We start from the raw sequence: 18,806 nt of genomic DNA, 5'->3' as shown, positions 1-18,806 counted from the left end.
TTAATGAATGATGAACCTCTCCACGTTTTTTGATCACTACAAGGGACTGCTTCCCCCCATATTTATATTTTGATCACATCCACATACATGTCTTTTCATTCTTAGTAATACTATTAATTTGTTTTAGACATTTGATAACTGCTTATAACTAAAGTGATATAATCAGCAGTATCATATATTAAAACAGTTGTACAGGTTATGAATATCAACACAGTATAACATTAGCTTATTATACACTATATAAGAAAGTGTAATATATATAAATTCCTTTGGGAGGCAGCATTGCATATTGTTAGCACCACATTAAGCAAGAAGCTTTGAACATGCTAAGTAATATCACCTCCCAATTCAGAGAATGCTTGTAGAAAAAGCATATGACACTTCTTTATATTTTAGCTGGTGCTAAGATATAATCCACTGGGAAAAAAATATTAAAAAGAACACTGACACTATCAGTCTCTATAATTGACATCTTCAATTATAGATGTCAATGACTAGAGACAAGAAACAACTCTTCTTACTTGAACTAGAACAACCCTCTTAATTAACTACAACTGGCACCTGTATGACAAGTACACCTCTACCCCGATATAACGCTGTCCTCTGGAGCCAAAAAATCTTACCGCGTTATAGGTGAAACTGCGTTATATCGAACTTGCTTTGATCCGCTGGAGTGCGCAGCCCCGCCCCCCCCCCCGGAGCACTGCTTTACCGCGTTATATCCGAATTTGTGTTATATCGGGTCGCGTTATATTGGGGTAGAGGTGTATGTTTAAAAAAATGTTAAAGAAACAACAAAATGGAAATCAACAATAAAACATTCCAGATAGCATTCAAGAACATCCCAGAAGTAGGTACCAATATAATTCATAGATGATGATTCTAAAAACAACAGATGATAAAAGAAAATGTTACAAATAAAATATATGATAAATAATAAATTTACATAAGATATTTAAGACAAGTAAAATTAAAAGCTAAAGCAACTTTTCAGCAAACCCAAGTTCTCTGCACTATCTTAAACCACACAGGACAACGCCTATGTTTGTTAAAAAGAATGAACAGTATTTTAAAGAACATTTAGAGTGGTAGTCATTAAAAAGCCAATACTGGCCGATAATTACTGAACACTGGTATCTGATATGATCAGTTTCCAATTAACTTTGGAGATCGCTATGGTACCAGTGAGCAAATATTAACTTTTTAATCTACTTGCAAAACTCAAAATGATTTCTGTTCAACATATATTGCTGACCATTCTGTCATATCCAGATTCTACATAGCAATACATAATGAGTTAAATTGTGCCCAGTCCTTCACAAATGAGTGTCAGGAACAAGCAACACAATCACAGACCTTGCACTGAGGACAAAAGAACTAAATAGATGTAGAACTCTTTCTCTCTCTCACACACACACACACACACACACACACACACACAAGAAGAGGTCGGGGTGGGGAAGGACCATGGCCCTGCCTGCCTCTATGGATGTAGCCCATTTCTGTATGCGTTCAGAAGGTGCACTGTTTTCTTATATTCCAAGAGATAATGTGCTTGCTGGTACAATAAATACTGGAGCACCTGCTGGGACAATGTACATTTACATCTCTCCCAATGCAGCAATGCTGAAAAGCTATATTCTCACTTGATGGGGAAATGAAGGCAGCAACTAGATATAAAATAAAGCCCATTTATCAGTAGCAATTACAGTGTAGTCATAGTCTACTAATCTTTAGTTTTCTCAACAGAAAACCCTATTCATAATCTTACTGGAAAAAAGATGTATATAATATACTCAGAACTTTAGTTCTCTCTGGCATACACTGAAAGACAATATAGTTGTTTTTACAACCTCTTGCAGGGAATAAGCATGAATATATTCTGACGCCATGCTTCATGATTTGTTAAAAATTGACTATAATGCACTACCCAATTTCTCTATTATGAGCTTTTCTTGCTCCTTGTCAGAATGCTCTCAAATACATATAATTTAAAAATAAAATTAAATATTTTTTTTCATACAGTCTTTGCTATTGACCTCTTGATAACAAGTCTGCGTAAAGTAGATTATTTTTACATTAAAACATCATTATTCAAAGCTGCTGCTGTTATTCCAAATGGTACATGATGATACTGGAAAGTGTAACCTACCATTTTAACAATAATTCACATGAAAACACAATTCTAAAGGAATTTCAAAGGAAAAGAGGATGTATCAACAAATAGTGTAGTATTTTATTGGTTCTAATATCCTGAAATTGCCAAAACATCTCCTAAATTACAATACCTATTAAGGGCATTCTTATGTTAATACCTATTCTGGAAAGCACTTAGATTTTTACTTAAATCCCATTGACTTCAAAAGGATTTTAAGCATGTGCTCAGAGTTATGCACAGGATGAGGTGATTTCCTTATCTGTGCATTACAAAAGCCTGTATTGCATGAAGTATTACATGGAATAATATGACCTTAGATTATTTCAGTTACATTCTCTTGCAAACATCCCCTCATATGTATAGCAAGCCCTTTATTAAAGCATCTCTGCCTTTTACAAAGAACACCCAAAGTTTTAATTATGAGTCTATTCTGTATGACAAATAAGCAAAATTGAGTGCACACAAACATTAAACTTCAAAGATTTGTAAAATTTCAGCATGCAGTAGCTGGAATCCACATTTTTACTGTAATCTCACCTAAATTAAAAACTACCTATTATAGCAAAAATTAAAGTCTGTAAATGAATACAAAGAAGGCTCAATGCCTACAATTCTGATTTAGCCTGTAGTTAAGAAAATATATGTCATAAAAATACTAGTGAATTCCAGCGATAGATGAATACTTACTTGACTAATCATACTGTGCCATCAATATTTCGGGCAGGCACAGCTCCCTGAACTTTGCAGGTTCACAATCTTGGGATAATTTTCCAATACTCTTTCTGTCCTCCTAGTTTCAAATCCAAATTTGTGCAAAATGCAGTCACTTCTTCATCTACAAGACACACACAATGTGTCCCTTCCTTTCTCTATCTCCACAGCCAAAACTCTTGCTCAGGCAAGAGATAACAAGGATGTGCATAATGCAGTTTCCTCTTCTCAGGTCTCCTTCCTTTCTTCCCATCTTTCCCCTCACCAATCCTTCTAATAAGATGCAGTACATTCTACCTCTGCTGCTATGTGTTCTCATTTTCTACTGCACTTCCCATTAGTGCATTTTGCTTTCCACCTCACCAAACCCTTTTTCTTCATCACCATCATCATCAACATCAATTTCACCTCTAAACATCCCCCATTCCCACACTGACACTACACTTGAACAGTCTCCATTCTCCCAGGGTCCAAACCATCTAGAAATTCCTAGAAATTCAGTTATTTTGGCTAGTCTTCTATTACCAACCAGAGAGAAAGGATTGCCCAGTGGTTAGGCTGGTATTTGGGAGACCAGGGTTCAATTCCCTGCTCCACCACAGATTTCCTGTGTGACCACAAGCAAGTCCCCTAGTCTCGGTGTCTCAGTTCCTCGTCTGTAAAATGGGGACAAAAGCACTTTCACACCTGACGATAAATACATTAAAGATTGGGAGGTGTTCAGATACTATGGTATCATGGGCCATATAAGTACCTAAGATAGATCTAGTTTTGCCCACAATAGAAATTTCAAAGATATATACTCATAGAACATACACACAACAATCTGGACCTACAAGATATGTACCAAACCTAATCATGTAAAACACATTCTTGTTACATATGTGTGACCCGGTGGGCCTGGGGCAGCCCTCACTGGAAATGCTAACATCAGGGCAGGCTGCAAAAGGGAGAGCAGATACTCCCAATACTGGTGGGTAACACTGAAGTTAAGCTCCCCAATAAGTCAAAAACTGCTTCAGATCCCCCAAACTGGTTATCAAGAAGCAAAAAAAAGAAATCACACAGCACCCTTGATTGCATTCCAGTTCTCTGGCTCCCAATCAGCACCTAGGTCCAGTTCAGTGACATGTTATTTAAAAAACTCTGCTCACATATACAAAATGTTCTTCTGACCCCAAAGGGTCAGCCATATCACCATGTCAGTATAGGTTTGGATCTTATACAGAATACCACCCTGCCAGCCAATCCCTTAGTGTTTAAAACTAAAGGTTTATTATAAAGAAAAAAGGAAGAACAAGAAGAGAGATTTTAAATGGTAAAACAATCACATACATACAAAGATTTCGAAGTCCATATATCAGGTTTCTAGCAGTATTGGTGAGTTTGCTGGCTTGAAAGTCCCTCTAGATTAGAACACATCCACAGCTTGGATGGGTCATTCAGCCCTTTGTTCAGAGCTTTGTTTGCAGAAAGGTTATTCCAGAGGTAAGAAGCAGTAATGAAGACAAAATGGAAAAGATGCAGCTGCGTTTTATAGTCTTTTGCCATGCAGCTTGTGCTACCTTTGTCTCAAAACACAAGCTGCCCAGCACATAGCCTGGAAACCTTAGAGTTCTGTCCATAAGCATGCCCCTGCATGCCTTTCTGAGTCATAAGGCCTTGCCTTCTCTCAATGGGTCAATTGTATAGTTGATGGTCCTTAATGGGCCATCAAGCAGGCTAGGCAGTGCTGATGCCAAACTGTCTGGGGGTGTCACCCAGAAGTATAGCACAAGTTTTGAAATACAGACATACATACATATCTATAACCCATAATACAAAGGTGATACAAACATATAAACAAGATTATCGTCCTTGGCAAATTATAACATTTTTGCAGATACCTTACATGGCATATCTGGCATAACTCATTACAATTTTACAATATTGGTATTCATAATGTCCTAAAGTGTCCCCCAAATTCCATACAGCGTCACAATATGTTCCTCCTCATCTCCTTTATCTGTATTTTTACTGCAAGGTTCTTGGGGCAGGAACCTTGGCTTGCATAGGATTAGCAAAACCCTTTTATTGTTACTCTGTACTAGGTTCAAAATATCATCTTATGGCTCTTGCATGCTGGGCCAAACAGGACAGCAAAGCACAGATATCACAGATACTAGGAACATAAACATCACTTGCTGGTCAGCATAGACAAGAACAAGTCATGGTCAGCACTGTGTAAACTAGTTAAACTAAGTCCAGCAGCATTTAACCACAGCTAGATCACACCACACTGACTAATGAGTGATGGTTAGCACTGTAACATCCCAATAACATGAGGGGGTGAAATTATATGGCCCTGGTTATGCTACTGGGTGAATTGTATAGCTTGAATTACACAGGAGGTCAGATTAGATTATCATAATGATTCCTTCTGGCCTAAAAATCTATGAACACAATACACTTTCCAAGTAAAGACACAGATGTATGAGATACAAGAAAGAAGCAGGAAGAGATAAATGGGAGGAAAAGTAGAGGCAGCTCATGAAACTACCCCATGTATTATGTTCTTACATTAAAACCTGGATTCAGGAGGGGAAACTTCTATTACAAACATTACTGGCTGAGAAGGATTGGGGGTGGTGCTACAAACGCCCAAGACTTCACAGTAAAAGAAAACTGATCATCTTTAGAATAGAAAGTGTAGACTTTCCCCTCCTAATTCTCAGACAGTACTGTTCAACACTGCTTTTGGAGTGACTCTTTTAGCAAGAGATAAATCTATATTTGGGAAAAAATCTAAGATTAATAAAAATAATTGTGTGACCAAATATAGTTAACAATTCTTACATAAACAAGAGCCATCTTGTCATCTGCAAATTACTCATGAACATGTCTGTCTTTATTAATATATCAGTATGGTAAATTGATTTTAAGTCTACCCATAACGCTGCATTAATATTTGCCACATAAAAATATATCTTTACACTCCCCCCACTCCCCAATCACTTATAAAATTGATCAGAAAAACGAGGATATCTTAAATAGCGTAACCACAGCAGTCATGCTGTAAAATGAAAGCTACATTTTCTGCTAATCAGAAGCAAGATGGCACTGTTGCTAAAGATCAAACATTTAATTATGTTGTTCTTTTCCCTATGTAGGTATAATCAACATTACTGACCCACTAAAACAAGATATGTTTTACAGAATGCAGCAGAGTTCACAGAATATACAATACCCTTTTATAGACTGTAGAATTATCATTTAATTGGGCTACAAATTTAACCCCATTTTACATCAGTTCCAATAAATAATTTTCAACTATAGAATACATTTTCCATAATGCATTATGTTCACATGGCAATGCATGACATTTCAATGTCTGGAAAGAGCTGTTTAATTGGAAGGATAATTTTTCATTGTGATTTTAAGGTAATGAGGCTGTTTCACACCTGCTGAAGGTGGTCTGCACTAAAATAGCATGTACGGGAAAGATTGTAAAGGATTAAAAGCACATTGGAAACTAAGTCATCATTTGTAGAAGTGAATAGCTAGCTTTCATTAAGTGAATCCAAAACAAAACAAAACAAAATCCAGTAAAATTAAAGTTAAAAATACTGAGTTCTCTGTTACCTTCAGTGATTTTGCCAGTTTCACATGGTTATCGTAAACTAGAATGTCTACAATCAGATTTCTCAGCCGATGGATGAGAACTTTATCTCCTTCAAGGTCACTTTCTTCCACAAGAACCTTCCAAGACGGGTGGGGACATTTTGTACCATCCCATACCTGCCGTGAAAAGAAATTATTTCATCAATCCCTTTTAATACTTTTAATGTGCAAAATAAAAGATTTTAAAAGTTGATTACTTTAGATTAAATTGTTACAAACATATGTAACTACTTACCTTCACATGGTTAAATATTTTGAGTCAAAATAGTTACTAAGGTTCCAGTCCTTTCCTCCTTAACTAAGAAAAACTCTCACTTGATTCAGCAGGAATTTTTCAAGTTTAAGTAGTGTGGATCATGGCCCCTATATATGTTTTTTTATGCTACACATGCTCTAATTTGGTATTCACTACTTTTTTTTCCCTCTCCAAACTTTGTCACTCTTTATGATGAACAAGCCCAGTCTCTCAAAAGGTAAATCTAACATCTTAGCCTGAACACCTTAAGAAAAGCCAGAGATTTAAAAACCAAGTAGTAGTGGGGAAGAGTGATGGGAAGTGCCACAGATCTGGCTGTGGTAAGTGACACAAAGACTGCTTGAGGGAATGTCTAGAGAGAATTTGGCCCTCTTGTTAACATGGATTTGATTTTCTAGGATGCTTATCAGGCAGTTGGATTGGGAGAAGGAAAAAACTTCTCTCAGGTATAAAAATTGTACCTGGACCTATGAACCAAGCCCTGGACATTTTTTGGTGGGTTCTCTCATGGTGCTCAGTTGGAGGAGATGCACCCAGTGGTGTTTAGCTGGCCTTTCAAAGATTCCTCTCTGTCAATAGACCTTTTTGCTGCTGTGGAAGGCAGGCCAAAGGAGGAAAAGCCAGTACATGCTAGGAACTCTCTAGAAAGAGTTGTTTTCTCCCAGGGCTGAAGGTATCTGGTATGGTGGTTCATTATGGACATTTTATTGTCATTTGATATATACCATTCAAATCTGGAATTTTTTATGTGGCTCCACATGGGGATAATTGGCAACAGAGCAAACAACCAGTTTAGGGCTTCGTAACAACAGAGACCTAAATTAAACACTAAACTATTAGCAGTTACTAGCTTCTTAAAACTACAGTTTAATCTATACCCTAAGAAATAAAGTGGCAATGTTATTATCAAAGTAGACAATAATGACTGTAATCAAATAATGGTTCAGAAAGCTGCTGTTTACAGTGTAGGAAAGAAACTAAGGGTAGATAGGGCCATAACAATTAAATGTTGGATATACAAGGAGACACGCTCACAATCCCAATGGACACTGTTTTCTAGACAGTTCTCAATACATGGTGCCAAAGCATGTTTTCCCAAGAGTTAGGATCTGCAGAGGCAATTTGCAAAAGAAAGAAAAGAATTTTCCCTTTTTGTCTACTTCCTGTAGCTTAGACGGAAAGATATCTTCTGTTTGAAGGGCTCTCAAGAGAAGCATTTACAAGAAATACATGTCATGTGCAAAAAAGCTAGAGAAAACATACGTGCTCAACCTGACAAAGCAGACAAAAGGAGAAAGCCACCCACCCTGAAGACCCAGAGCAGGAAAAGGAACTTACTGCCAGGAATCCTAAGAAGTTCTAACTTCCACCAACAACTGCACCAGGGCATAATTGGAAACAATTTTGTATCCAACATCTTACCTGATTTGGAATATTGGTGTCTAAATTATCTGAGCTATTAAAATGTTGCCAGTATTTTTGTACTTTAAAGAACCAGAATAAGGCACCAAGGATTTCCTTTACTGTTGGTCTCAGGAGTAGAGCTGATCAATTGACAGAAAAAGCAGCAGTGTATGTGGATTTTGAAAATTTCCCCCTCATTTTTCAACTGGCTGTATTTGGAACAACTACGTAGTCCAACACTCAAAAGAGGGAATTGATAAACTCTGATCCAAAGAGCTGTTTCCCCCCTGTCAGATCTAAGGACAACTATTTAATTTAATTTTTGATAAGTCCTTAGCTCAGAGGTGGGCAAACTACGGCCTGCGGGCCGGATCTGGCCCCTCAGGGCTTTGGATCCTGCCCGCGCAATTGCCACCCCCATGGTGCAGTGGGCCCCGCGCTGCTCCCAGAAGCAGCCGGCCCCACATCACTGCGGCCCGTGGGAGAGAGGGGCAGAGGGCTGAGTGTGCTGCCCTTGCCTGTGGGTACCTCCCCCGAAGCTCCCATTGGCCGCGGTTCCCAGGAGCCTGCCCTGGCCCCGGTGCGCACCGCTGCCACTCTGGAGCTGCTCCAGGTAAGAGGCGCCGGGTTGGAGCCCGCACCCCGAACCCCTCCTGCACGTTGCACCCCAACCCCCTGCCCTGAGCCCCCTCCTGCACTCTGCACCCTCTCCTGCACCCCAGCCCCCTGCCCTGAGCCCCCTCGTACATCCCGCACTCCTCCTCTGCCCCAACCCCTTGTCCTGAGCCCCTTCCTGCACACCGCATCCCCTCCCACACCCCGCACTCCCTCCCACACCCCAACCCCCTGCCCCAGCCCTACATTCATGGCCCTGCATGCAATTTCCCCACCCAGAGGTGGCCCTCGGGCCAAAAAGTTTGCCCACCCCTGCCTTAGCAGGAGTAACCTGAAGGACCTATGGATTCCTTTTAAGGACATCCCTTTTCATACCCATTAGCCACTAAGGCCTCTTCCAAGAAAGACCTTTAATCTGTGGTTCCTTTTCTATTTTCATAGATGTGCATGAAGCTCAAAATTCCTTCTTAAGCAGTTGAAACACTGGGAATGAGTAGATGGAACCAATATTTTGCTAGAACAAGAAGCCACTGACTCTTTTTCTTTAAAGACCTGTCCATTTCTCCATCCCTGGTACTGCAGGGACCAACTCCTGTTACACTATAAACCAGAAATTTGAACATTAGGCTATTTAAAAGGCTAAAAAGGCTATTTAGTATGCTAACTAAATCAAACCTGTGCAGGAAATTGGAACTGGTTCCTTCACTGCTGATGTAACGACAGAAACTGAGGGACAGCCAGGGGTGGAGGCCTTTTATACTCATGGATACAAAATGTTGCAATAAGAAACAACCATGCACCCCTTATTTGCTTTACAGCTTTGAATGGTTCACAAGTCAAGTCTTTATCTCCCCTTCTCCCAGTTGTTCTTTTGATTATATAAAACTGACACAAATGCAAGAGTCTATCAAACTTGAAATAAACAGAGAGCAATGAAAGATTAATAATTTAAGGAATTACTTGCCTGTGTCCTTACACAAGGATCTCTCAGCATGAATGTGTGCTCATTGAGGTAATGAACTATGAACATTTTACCTCCAGTTCATAAAGTGCTTAAATCATTTTATTAGTCCTTGTTTGACATCCATTTTACATGGGTTTGCTTGAATTAAAATATTTGTAACAGCTGTAGGGAATGTTGCAGGATGTAGTTTAAATAACATTCCTTTTTATGTCATGTAAACAATGTTCTGCAGGAGAACATCTATGCTGCTTTAATGAAGGAATAATGCACTATTTTCTGCCTATCTAAAAATACTAAAATATGGCTTCAGATAATTGTTTCTTGGTTTTACTATACATAAAAGCAGAAATACTCAGATGGAAAACATCAGACTGTCTCTTATTTCTTATCACTAAACTCATGGAGGGGTTTCAGGATAAAATCAGTCCACTGTCGCTGTTGCTAATTCAGGAAAATTACTCAGATAGATCCCTTTTCACTTAGCTGATGTTAAGTATTAATTCCCAGAAAGTGCTTTCAAGCAATGTGACACACTGTATTTTGTTTCTTTACTCAAGCACTGATCCTGTAAAGAACTTACACATAACTAATAAAGGCTAACTCAAATACCTCAAAAAGATAGCATACTCAATCCATCCATCCATATGCTAAAAAATGCTACATAGTGCATTAAATTATATCCTGCATATGTTCTAATGAAACATAATACAGAGAAGTATACATAAAAGAAGTCTGTTATTTAATTAGCAACAATGTAAAATGTAAAAACAGACAATATCATTTTTTCAGCATTAAGAAATTCTGTAATTCCTAACTACAAATGCTTGTGAAATCATATTCTGAACACATACCTTGTCAAACCAATATTTGTGAATAATTCTAGAGCAATAGGCGAGCTGAATGTCTTTAAAGACAAATGAAAGTATGAATTTGTATGAAAATGAATTGGTTGAGGATCATATATTTACTAAAATAACCCTTAAATGTCGAAAAGACTGCTATATAACATTATTTAAATATAAGATAAAGTGAGTTCATGAAAACCCTGAAACATAAAGCTTGAAATAAGAATCTAATAGTCAATCTGTAACAACTATTTAAATTATTTAAATTGTTTAAAAATCCACCTTGAGAAGAAAGGAAGATCCATCCACTTCTGCTTTCCCTACAAGTTGGCAAGTAAGGTCAAAAAACAGCATTGGCTGGATACCAGACAATTTTGCTGTTGGCCCACAGACTGAAAGATTACTAGCTGCCCACGTACGTAGTTCTTCTATTGTTTTCTGTTCTTCTTCTGTGAAAGAGTACGATTTACTAGAGGTTCGAGGCACTATCGGTGCTCCTACGGTTCCATCAAATGTCAACGATGCAAAGCCAATACCAGTAATCCCCTGCATCTGTTTATTGTATTCCCTGATCTACAACACAAAAACAGGAAGAAAAAAATATTGACTACAGTGCATAAAAGGTATAAAAATTTCAATATCTTATATGCATAAAAATGATTGTTGCCTGTTATTGCTCTTTAAAATATATTATTCCTACAAAATAAGAACACATATCGAGGAAGGAACCAAATGAAAAAAACCCCAAACAAATGAATACACCTGGAAAACCAACAAGACAAGCAACAGAAAATGCAACCTAACACCAATAATTCCTGTACTGGCAGGATCCAAAATGTATATGCAAATAAATTATAAAAATATCTAGCTCTCATATAGAGCTCTTCATTCATAGACCTCAAAGTGCTTTCCAAATGGAGGTAAGCATCTGCCCTACTTCCCTTTACAGATGAGGAAACAGAGGCACAGAGTGAGGTGAAGGTCAAAAGTATAACTGGGTTAAAAAAAATTAGATAAGTTCATAGAGGATAGCTCCATCAACGGCTATTAGCCAAATTCGTTAGGGATGCAACCTATGCTCTGGGTGTCCATAAACCTCTGACTGCCAGAAGCTGGAACTGAACAACAGGTGATGGATCACTCAATAATTTCTGTGTTCTGTTCATTTCCTCTGAAGCATCTGTCATTGGGCACTGTCAGAAGACAGATGATCATTGGTCTGACCCAATATGGCTGTTCTTATTTTCTTATGACTTGCAACGGGTTACTCAGCAGACCATTGGTAGAGCCCCAGTATCATGAGTCCCAGTCCAGCTCCTTATACCCTAGATCACACTGCCAGCTAATAAAGTAGATTGTTGAACATTGCCCCTTCAGTTCCTCAATAATAAAATACACCAATTCTACTCATATGACAACACAATAAATAGATCAATTTTCCCCTTGATTCATGCATGTAACTTACCTTAATGGGAGTTCAGAGACCTAAATATTCTTCTTCCTGCTACTCTGCAATGGACACCTGCCTGCCAGATGACTGATTTAACTGTATACTTGCAACTATGGGCATGTCTACACTTACCTCTGGAGCAATCAATCCAGCAGGGGTCAATTTATCGTGTCCAGTGAAGACGCGATAAATCAACCGCCGCGCACTCTCCCGTCGACTTTGGTACTCCACCGGAGCAAGACGGGGTCGACGGGGGAGTGTCAGCAGTTGACTTACCGCCGTGAAGACACCGCGTTAAGTAGATTTAAGTACGTTGACTTCAGCTACGTTATTCACATAGCTGAAGTTGCGTAACTTAGATCGATACTCTCCCCCATGATAGCATGAACCCATGATAAATGAATAGCCTTTAGCTCTGCTGCAGATATTGGCAATATATTCTATACTTGCACAAAACTATGCAGCACTGAGGGAAAAAGAAAGCCTTCTTTCTTCAGTTTTATTCATTTATCTATGATCAAAAAGATTTCAGCTATATCATCAAATATTTTATGTGGCATTTCAAATGAGTCTCCCTCACAGATGTTTTGCGTTTATTTCCCATTTATTTGTTCAATAATTTATCAAGTACCCATTGCCATAGTATCTCGGCAACTTATAGACTGAAAACTCACCACTAGACCTAAGAGAGAGAAGTTTATGAAGCTCAACTTCCTATGTAAGTAAGACAGGAAACTATACTGGCTCATGTGGAATCCTTTGAGCTTTCATCTATCCCTTCAATTTAGACTATTTTTGCCAACTATAGATTTGATTTCATGCTCCTTTCTATGGGCTCTGTTTGTGTGTGCCATGCTCCTATGGTCTCTATGAGTAACCTTATGGCCTTATTATGGCCATCAGGAAGTTTAGACTTGAAATTAGATGAAGGTTTCTAACCATCAGAGGAGTGAAGTTCTGGAACAGCCTTCCAAGGGGAGTAGTGAGGGCAAAGTTCTCAAACCATGGTAAGCAATGATACACTATAAAAGAGCTATGTAATTAGCACTTAAACTAATTTTAAAATTTAATTAAATGTAGATAAGGCTAACCTGTGAATTTAGTAAAAGATGACAACCTTTTCCTACAAGAAATGCTTTTTATTATTCCTGGAATCTTGGCTGGCGGCAAGAGAGACACTCTCTGGTATAAATAGTTATCACTATAGCAAAACGTCTAGTGGGGAAAAAAAAAATACAACGAAACAGATGGTGTGGACCTTGCTTGCAATGAGTAAGCAACTACCTTCACTTATGGTTTAAGTGAGTTTCTGGACAAGTAATTTTAAACCTGAAGAACTGAATGTGAAATCCTGACCCCACTGAAGTCAAAGGCAAATTCCGACTGACTTCAATAGGACAGGATTTCACCTGGAATATATTTGCACAAGAGCTGCTAATCTCCAATGCTACATGAATAGACTTTAAAAAGCCAAATATATCTGGATTCAAAAAAACATTATCTACCTAGTTCAACAGAAGGGAAAGTGTGATCATAAATTGAATATTAGACTGGATAATAGCATCTCTGAGGTAATTTTCCATCAAAACTGATTGTTAAATTATAAAGGCAAGAGCAATGTAAGAGACTATTACAAAACTACTGCTGCCATAGATCATCAAAATGCCTCACAAAGACAACATAAAGCTAATCTATAACTGCTACAGTAAGAAGAATCTAAACTAAATCTGAAAATTGATTTCCAGTTGGATTAAAGGAATTGAAGACAGTCTTTTCAAACCTGGATGTCACAAGTTCAAAGGCCTGATCACAATTTACATATTTCACAACAGAATGTCTGGTAATTTGAAGACAAAGGGTTTGTTTGTTTCTTAAATAGAACAATATTTCACTGTGGATAGAGTCGTCGCTGATAAATTCCTTCTTAAACTGAAACCAGGCAAAGAATATACTGCATGTTGCTTATAAGGCATTGGCAAAACAGTAAAGTTATTATTATACGCAACTTAGTTAACTTTTACTATTCTAAATTTGCCAGGTGACTGAACCTTGACCAGCTCAATCAGATTCTCAGATTATTCCTGAGATAGAGGATTGATGCCTGTGACAGCTGCTTTAATGAAAACATTTTCCTTCCCAAAATGATGTCTTCTGGAACATTACCTTATATTTTGTAAATGTTATGTCACATTCCTTTAAGTGTACTAATCCACAATTTAAACTGGTTTCGATAATATGGTATCCTGATTATATTCTCTCTCTTATATTTGGGTTTTAATATTTTAATTCCTTTATCCTAATAGATGCATAATAACTGAGGCCATATAAGAAGGCAGGCAGTAATTGAAGAGAGAAGTAATGTATAATATTTCAGTAAATATGTTGTTTCCCCAACATTAATTAAATCTTTGTGCATATATTTAAACAGAATACTAACAAAAATAAATTACTAAAAGCAGATGTAGACACCCTCATTCTTAGGAATGATTTGAAGAGAATGTTCACCAGCTTCTAAAATAGGACACATTTAAAAAGACACAATTTGGACACTATGCTGTGCAAGCTTTTCCATGAAGTTCTGCCAATTCGCTTATTTATCAAGTAGCCAACACCAACGATTGTGCAGGAATTGCTGATCTGGGTGGATAGTTTCAAGCTTGTGATAGTGTGTATTTGTTTAAAAAGTGTACAAACACTAAATAGGATTTGCATCTAAGGCAAATGCATTACACCACTATGGCACTTAGCCTCCTTCATGGTTATGTGCTATAAATGTGGTGGCCTCAGTCCAGATCCTAGTGGACAGATGTCCACACCAGGGCCGGCTTTAGGCACCAGCATCCCAAACATGTGCGTGGGGGGGCACTTTTCAAGGGGCGGCACTCCGCCCCCCCCCCCCTTTTTGTTTTTCTTCGGTGGCGGCACTCCGGCATTTTTTTTAATTTTTTTTTTGCTTGGGGCGGCAAAAAATCTGGAGCCAGCCCTGGTCCACATCAAACACACAAAAAATCACAAACAGTGCCATCATGATTGTTGGCATCTTTATTGGCAATCTCAGTAGAGGATCAAGGATGAAAAAAGCATTGACACTAAACTACTCTTAACTTTTGAGATGGTCCCACCAAGTTAGGATAGGGTAACATGGAGAACTGTCGTACTGGATCAAACCTGTGGTCTGTCTTGTCCAGTATTCTGTCTCAGAGAGTAGCCAGCTCTCCATAACCTTCAGAGGAAGGTTAAGGAAAGATGGAGTAGGTGGATCTGGGATAATCAGCCCCCTCCATGAAGGTCTCATGCTAATCCTAAATACACCTCTACCCCAATATAACACTGTCCTCGGGAGCCAAAAAATCTTACCGCGTTATAGGTGAAACCACGTTATATCGAACTTGCTTTGCTCCACCGCAGTCCCGCCCCCCCCGGAGCGCTGCTTTACCGCATTATATCCGAATTCGTGTTATATCGGGTCGCATTATATCAGGGTAGAGGTGTAGCTAGAAATTTGTTTAAACCAATACTGCATTTTCTTGTGTTACAATTCCAAAAAGCCTAACGCCTTTTCTTTTGTTTTAAAATCAAGGATAAAAAAAAAGTATTGTGGATGAACTATGCTTTAATTCATTTGCCTGATTGAATGTTGTGGTGATGAAGAACCACCTACTCATTACGGTTATATAGCTACTTTCAATACAATTCAGATACTGCATGTAACCTTTCAAACAATATCACTAGCCAAAATAAAATACATTACTCTTCTATTAGGAAGTACTCCTGTTGACTCTTCAAATTTCTAAACATGTTGCCATCTTTGCTTCAGATCTAAAGCTGAGACTAATTCAGAAGAAAAATCTTTTTAACTTGTACTGGATTCTTAGCTTAAAATTTAGGTTGGAATTCAGGAGCAGGAGAAATACTTCAGATGTGAACAACAGATGGCAAAATGCTGTGTGTGTGTTTAAAAAGTGTCAACATTTTAAAATATTCTGGGATATCAGATAGCAACAACTGAATTCTTTTACAGATATTCCTTCAGAAGAAGTAATATTTAGTAAACCACACATATGCACATATTATTATAAGACTATCCATCAATTAAAAAAATTGTAATAAGTAAGAGCACAAGTTTCTGTGAAAGGTATCCTGCAATAGTGCAAAACTATAACTTTTATAGACCTATCAAACTAATAGGGAATTGGACCAACAATCAAGTACAGATATTATCATAGTAATGACAAATGATGCTCCACTTGTCGTGTAAGCAGCCCTGTTGAAGTCAAAGGAACTGCTTACATGAGGAACATGAGAAGGACTGGACAAAATTCAGTGTATTGCAAGATGTCTGTCACTTTTCCTGAAGACAGTGATGATTGATTATTAAAACGTAAACTTTAAAAAAAGAATGACTTTTTCCTTTTACATTTCATATCCTTTGTACTGAAATATAGTAACTCCTCACTTAACATTGTAGTTATGTTCCTGAAAAATGTGACTTTAAGTGAAACGATGTTAAGCAAATCCAATTTCCCCATAAGAATTAATGTAAATAGGGGAGGTTAGGTTCCAGGGAATTTTTTTTTTTGCCAGACAAAAGGCACTATATACATTTTAAACAAGCAATTTAATACAGGTATAAGTTTTAAACAATTTTAAAGAAACAATTTAATACTACAATCATCATTGCTGAGTATGAAGCAATGGGAGGTGCCCCCTCCTTACCCACACAGGCACAGCCCACTGGCACTGCAGACAATGAGGCAGGCAAGGAGGCTGAAGGTGCCGGAGGCTAGGAGAAGCATGTTGCGCAGCAGCAGCTGCAGCTTCCTCTACTGTGCAAGTACCAGGGGTGGGGGGCTCAACCCTCAGCCCACCAACTCCACCCCTTTCCCCAAACCCCCACCCTTAACCCACTTCTTCTCCCCCTGACCTCCTCCCCCTTTACTCTGCATGCTGCATCCTCGCTCCTTCCCCCTCCCTCCTGCCCATGGCAATCAGCTGGCACGCAGGCTCCCCCTCCCTCCCCTGCCTCCTGAACACCACAAACCAGCTGACTGCCAGGGGCAGGAGGCAGGGGAGGGAGGGGGAGCCTGTGCAACGAGTCCTCACTCCTCCCCCTCCCTCCTGCCTCCTGAACACCGCAAACCAGCTGATTGCCACAGGCAGGAGGCAGGGGGAGCAGGGGGAAGGTGCTGATCCGCGGGGTCTGCTGGCGGGTGGGAGGCGCTTGGGGGGTGTGTGTAGGGGTGCTGATAGCTGTGGACAAAGCAGGCAGCCAAACGATGTTATAGTGGAGCATTGCACAACTTTAAACAAGCATGTTCTGTAATGGAGCAGGGACGTAAGATCGAAATAACGTTAAGTGAGAGGACATTAAGTGGGGAGTTACTGTATAATACACCAAGATTGTTCTGCTCTCTTTACAATGTATGTGTCAGTTTTCATCTATATTATATATATTACTTTGTCTATGTACCTAAATTAAATAAATATTTTTCAGCTCTTCAAAGCATAGCTTATTAGCCAACTAAGACATCTATTTGTTTAAAAAAATTAAAATAAAATAAAAAACAGCCTCTATACATTACGGAATGCACTAGCCATTGCTGAGAAACCACAGTTTACTGATATTATTCCTATCTACTCTCCTCAATACCTTTTATTTTGCTTTGTTTCCCGTTGTTATTATATCTAATTGAAGCCCCAGTCCTGAAAGATGTTCTGTGTGGTTAGTTCTCTGTGCCTGCATGAAGCCCAATTGACTTGGATTAGGGAACAAAAAGACGGTTACTCACCGTTGTAACTGTTGTTCTTCGAGATGTGTTGCTCATATCCATTCCAATTAGGTGTGCGCGCGCCGCGTGCACGATCGTCGGAGAATTTTCTACCCTAGCAACACCCGGTGGGTCAGCTGTGGAGCCCCCTGGAGTGGCGCCTTCATGGCGCTGGATATATACCCCAGCCGACCCAGCGCCCCCTCAGTTCCTTCTTGCCGGCTACTCCGACAGTGGGGAAGGGGGGCGGGTTTGGAATGGATATGAGCAACACATCTCGAAGAACAACAGTTACAACGGTGAGTAACCATCTTTTCTTCTTCGAGTGCTTGCTCATATCGATTCCAATTAGGTGACTCCCAAGCCCCACCTAGGTGGCGGGGTCGGAGTGAGACATTGCTGTGTGCAGAACCGCTGACCCGAATGCAGCATCGTCTCTGGATTGTTGCACCAGCACATAGTGAGCAGCGAATGTGTGGACCGATGACCAAACTGCGGCTCTACAAATGTCCTGGATCGGGACTTGAGCCAGGAAGGCAGTCGAGGAGGCCTGGGCCCTCGTGGAGTGAGCGGTGAGGTGCGGCGTCGGGACACCGGCCAGGTCGTAGCAAGCACGAATACAGGACGTGATCCAAGAAGACAGGCACTGTGAGGAGACCGGTGAGCCTTTCATCCGGTCGGCCACCGCAACGAAGAGTTGCGTCGTCTTCCTAAATGGCTTTGTACGGTCAATATAGAAAGCCAGGGCCCTGCGCACGTCCAAAGAATGCAAACGCTGGTCTTGACGAGTAGCGTGTGGCTTCGGATAGAAGACCGGGAGAAATATATCCTGGTTCACGTGGAAAGGTGAAACCACCTTGGGAAGAAAGGCAGGGTGGGGGCGAAGCTGCACCTTGTCCTTATGGAACACCGTGTATGGGGGCTTGGATGTGAGCGCTCTGAGTTCAGAAAAGCGCCGTGCTGAGGTGATGGCTA

The 18,806-nt window shown here is 39.6% G+C and overlaps 1 protein-coding gene across 1 annotated transcript in view; it reads right to left on the bottom strand.

Annotated features, from left to right (window-relative positions):
- The window catches only part of POT1 (protection of telomeres 1), a 149,973-nt gene that overhangs the window by 39,778 nt on the left and 91,389 nt on the right, over nt 1–18,806 (bottom strand). The window contains exons 9-10 of the mRNA XM_026648918.2: nt 10,896–11,186; nt 6,491–6,646 (exon numbers count right to left, since the gene is read on the bottom strand). Coding sequence (XP_026504703.1) covers nt 6,491–6,646; nt 10,896–11,186 — 447 coding nt within the window. The remainder of the gene's footprint in view (nt 1–6,490; nt 6,647–10,895; nt 11,187–18,806) is intronic.

The sequence above is a fragment of the Terrapene carolina genome, unplaced genomic scaffold, assembly GCF_002925995.2.
Source record: "Terrapene carolina triunguis isolate 2854851 unplaced genomic scaffold, T_m_triunguis-2.0 Scaffold68, whole genome shotgun sequence".
NCBI lineage: Eukaryota > Metazoa > Chordata > Testudines > Emydidae > Terrapene > Terrapene triunguis.
Note: the sequence above shows the minus strand (reverse complement) of the source record. Positions and strands in the feature narration are given on the sequence as shown.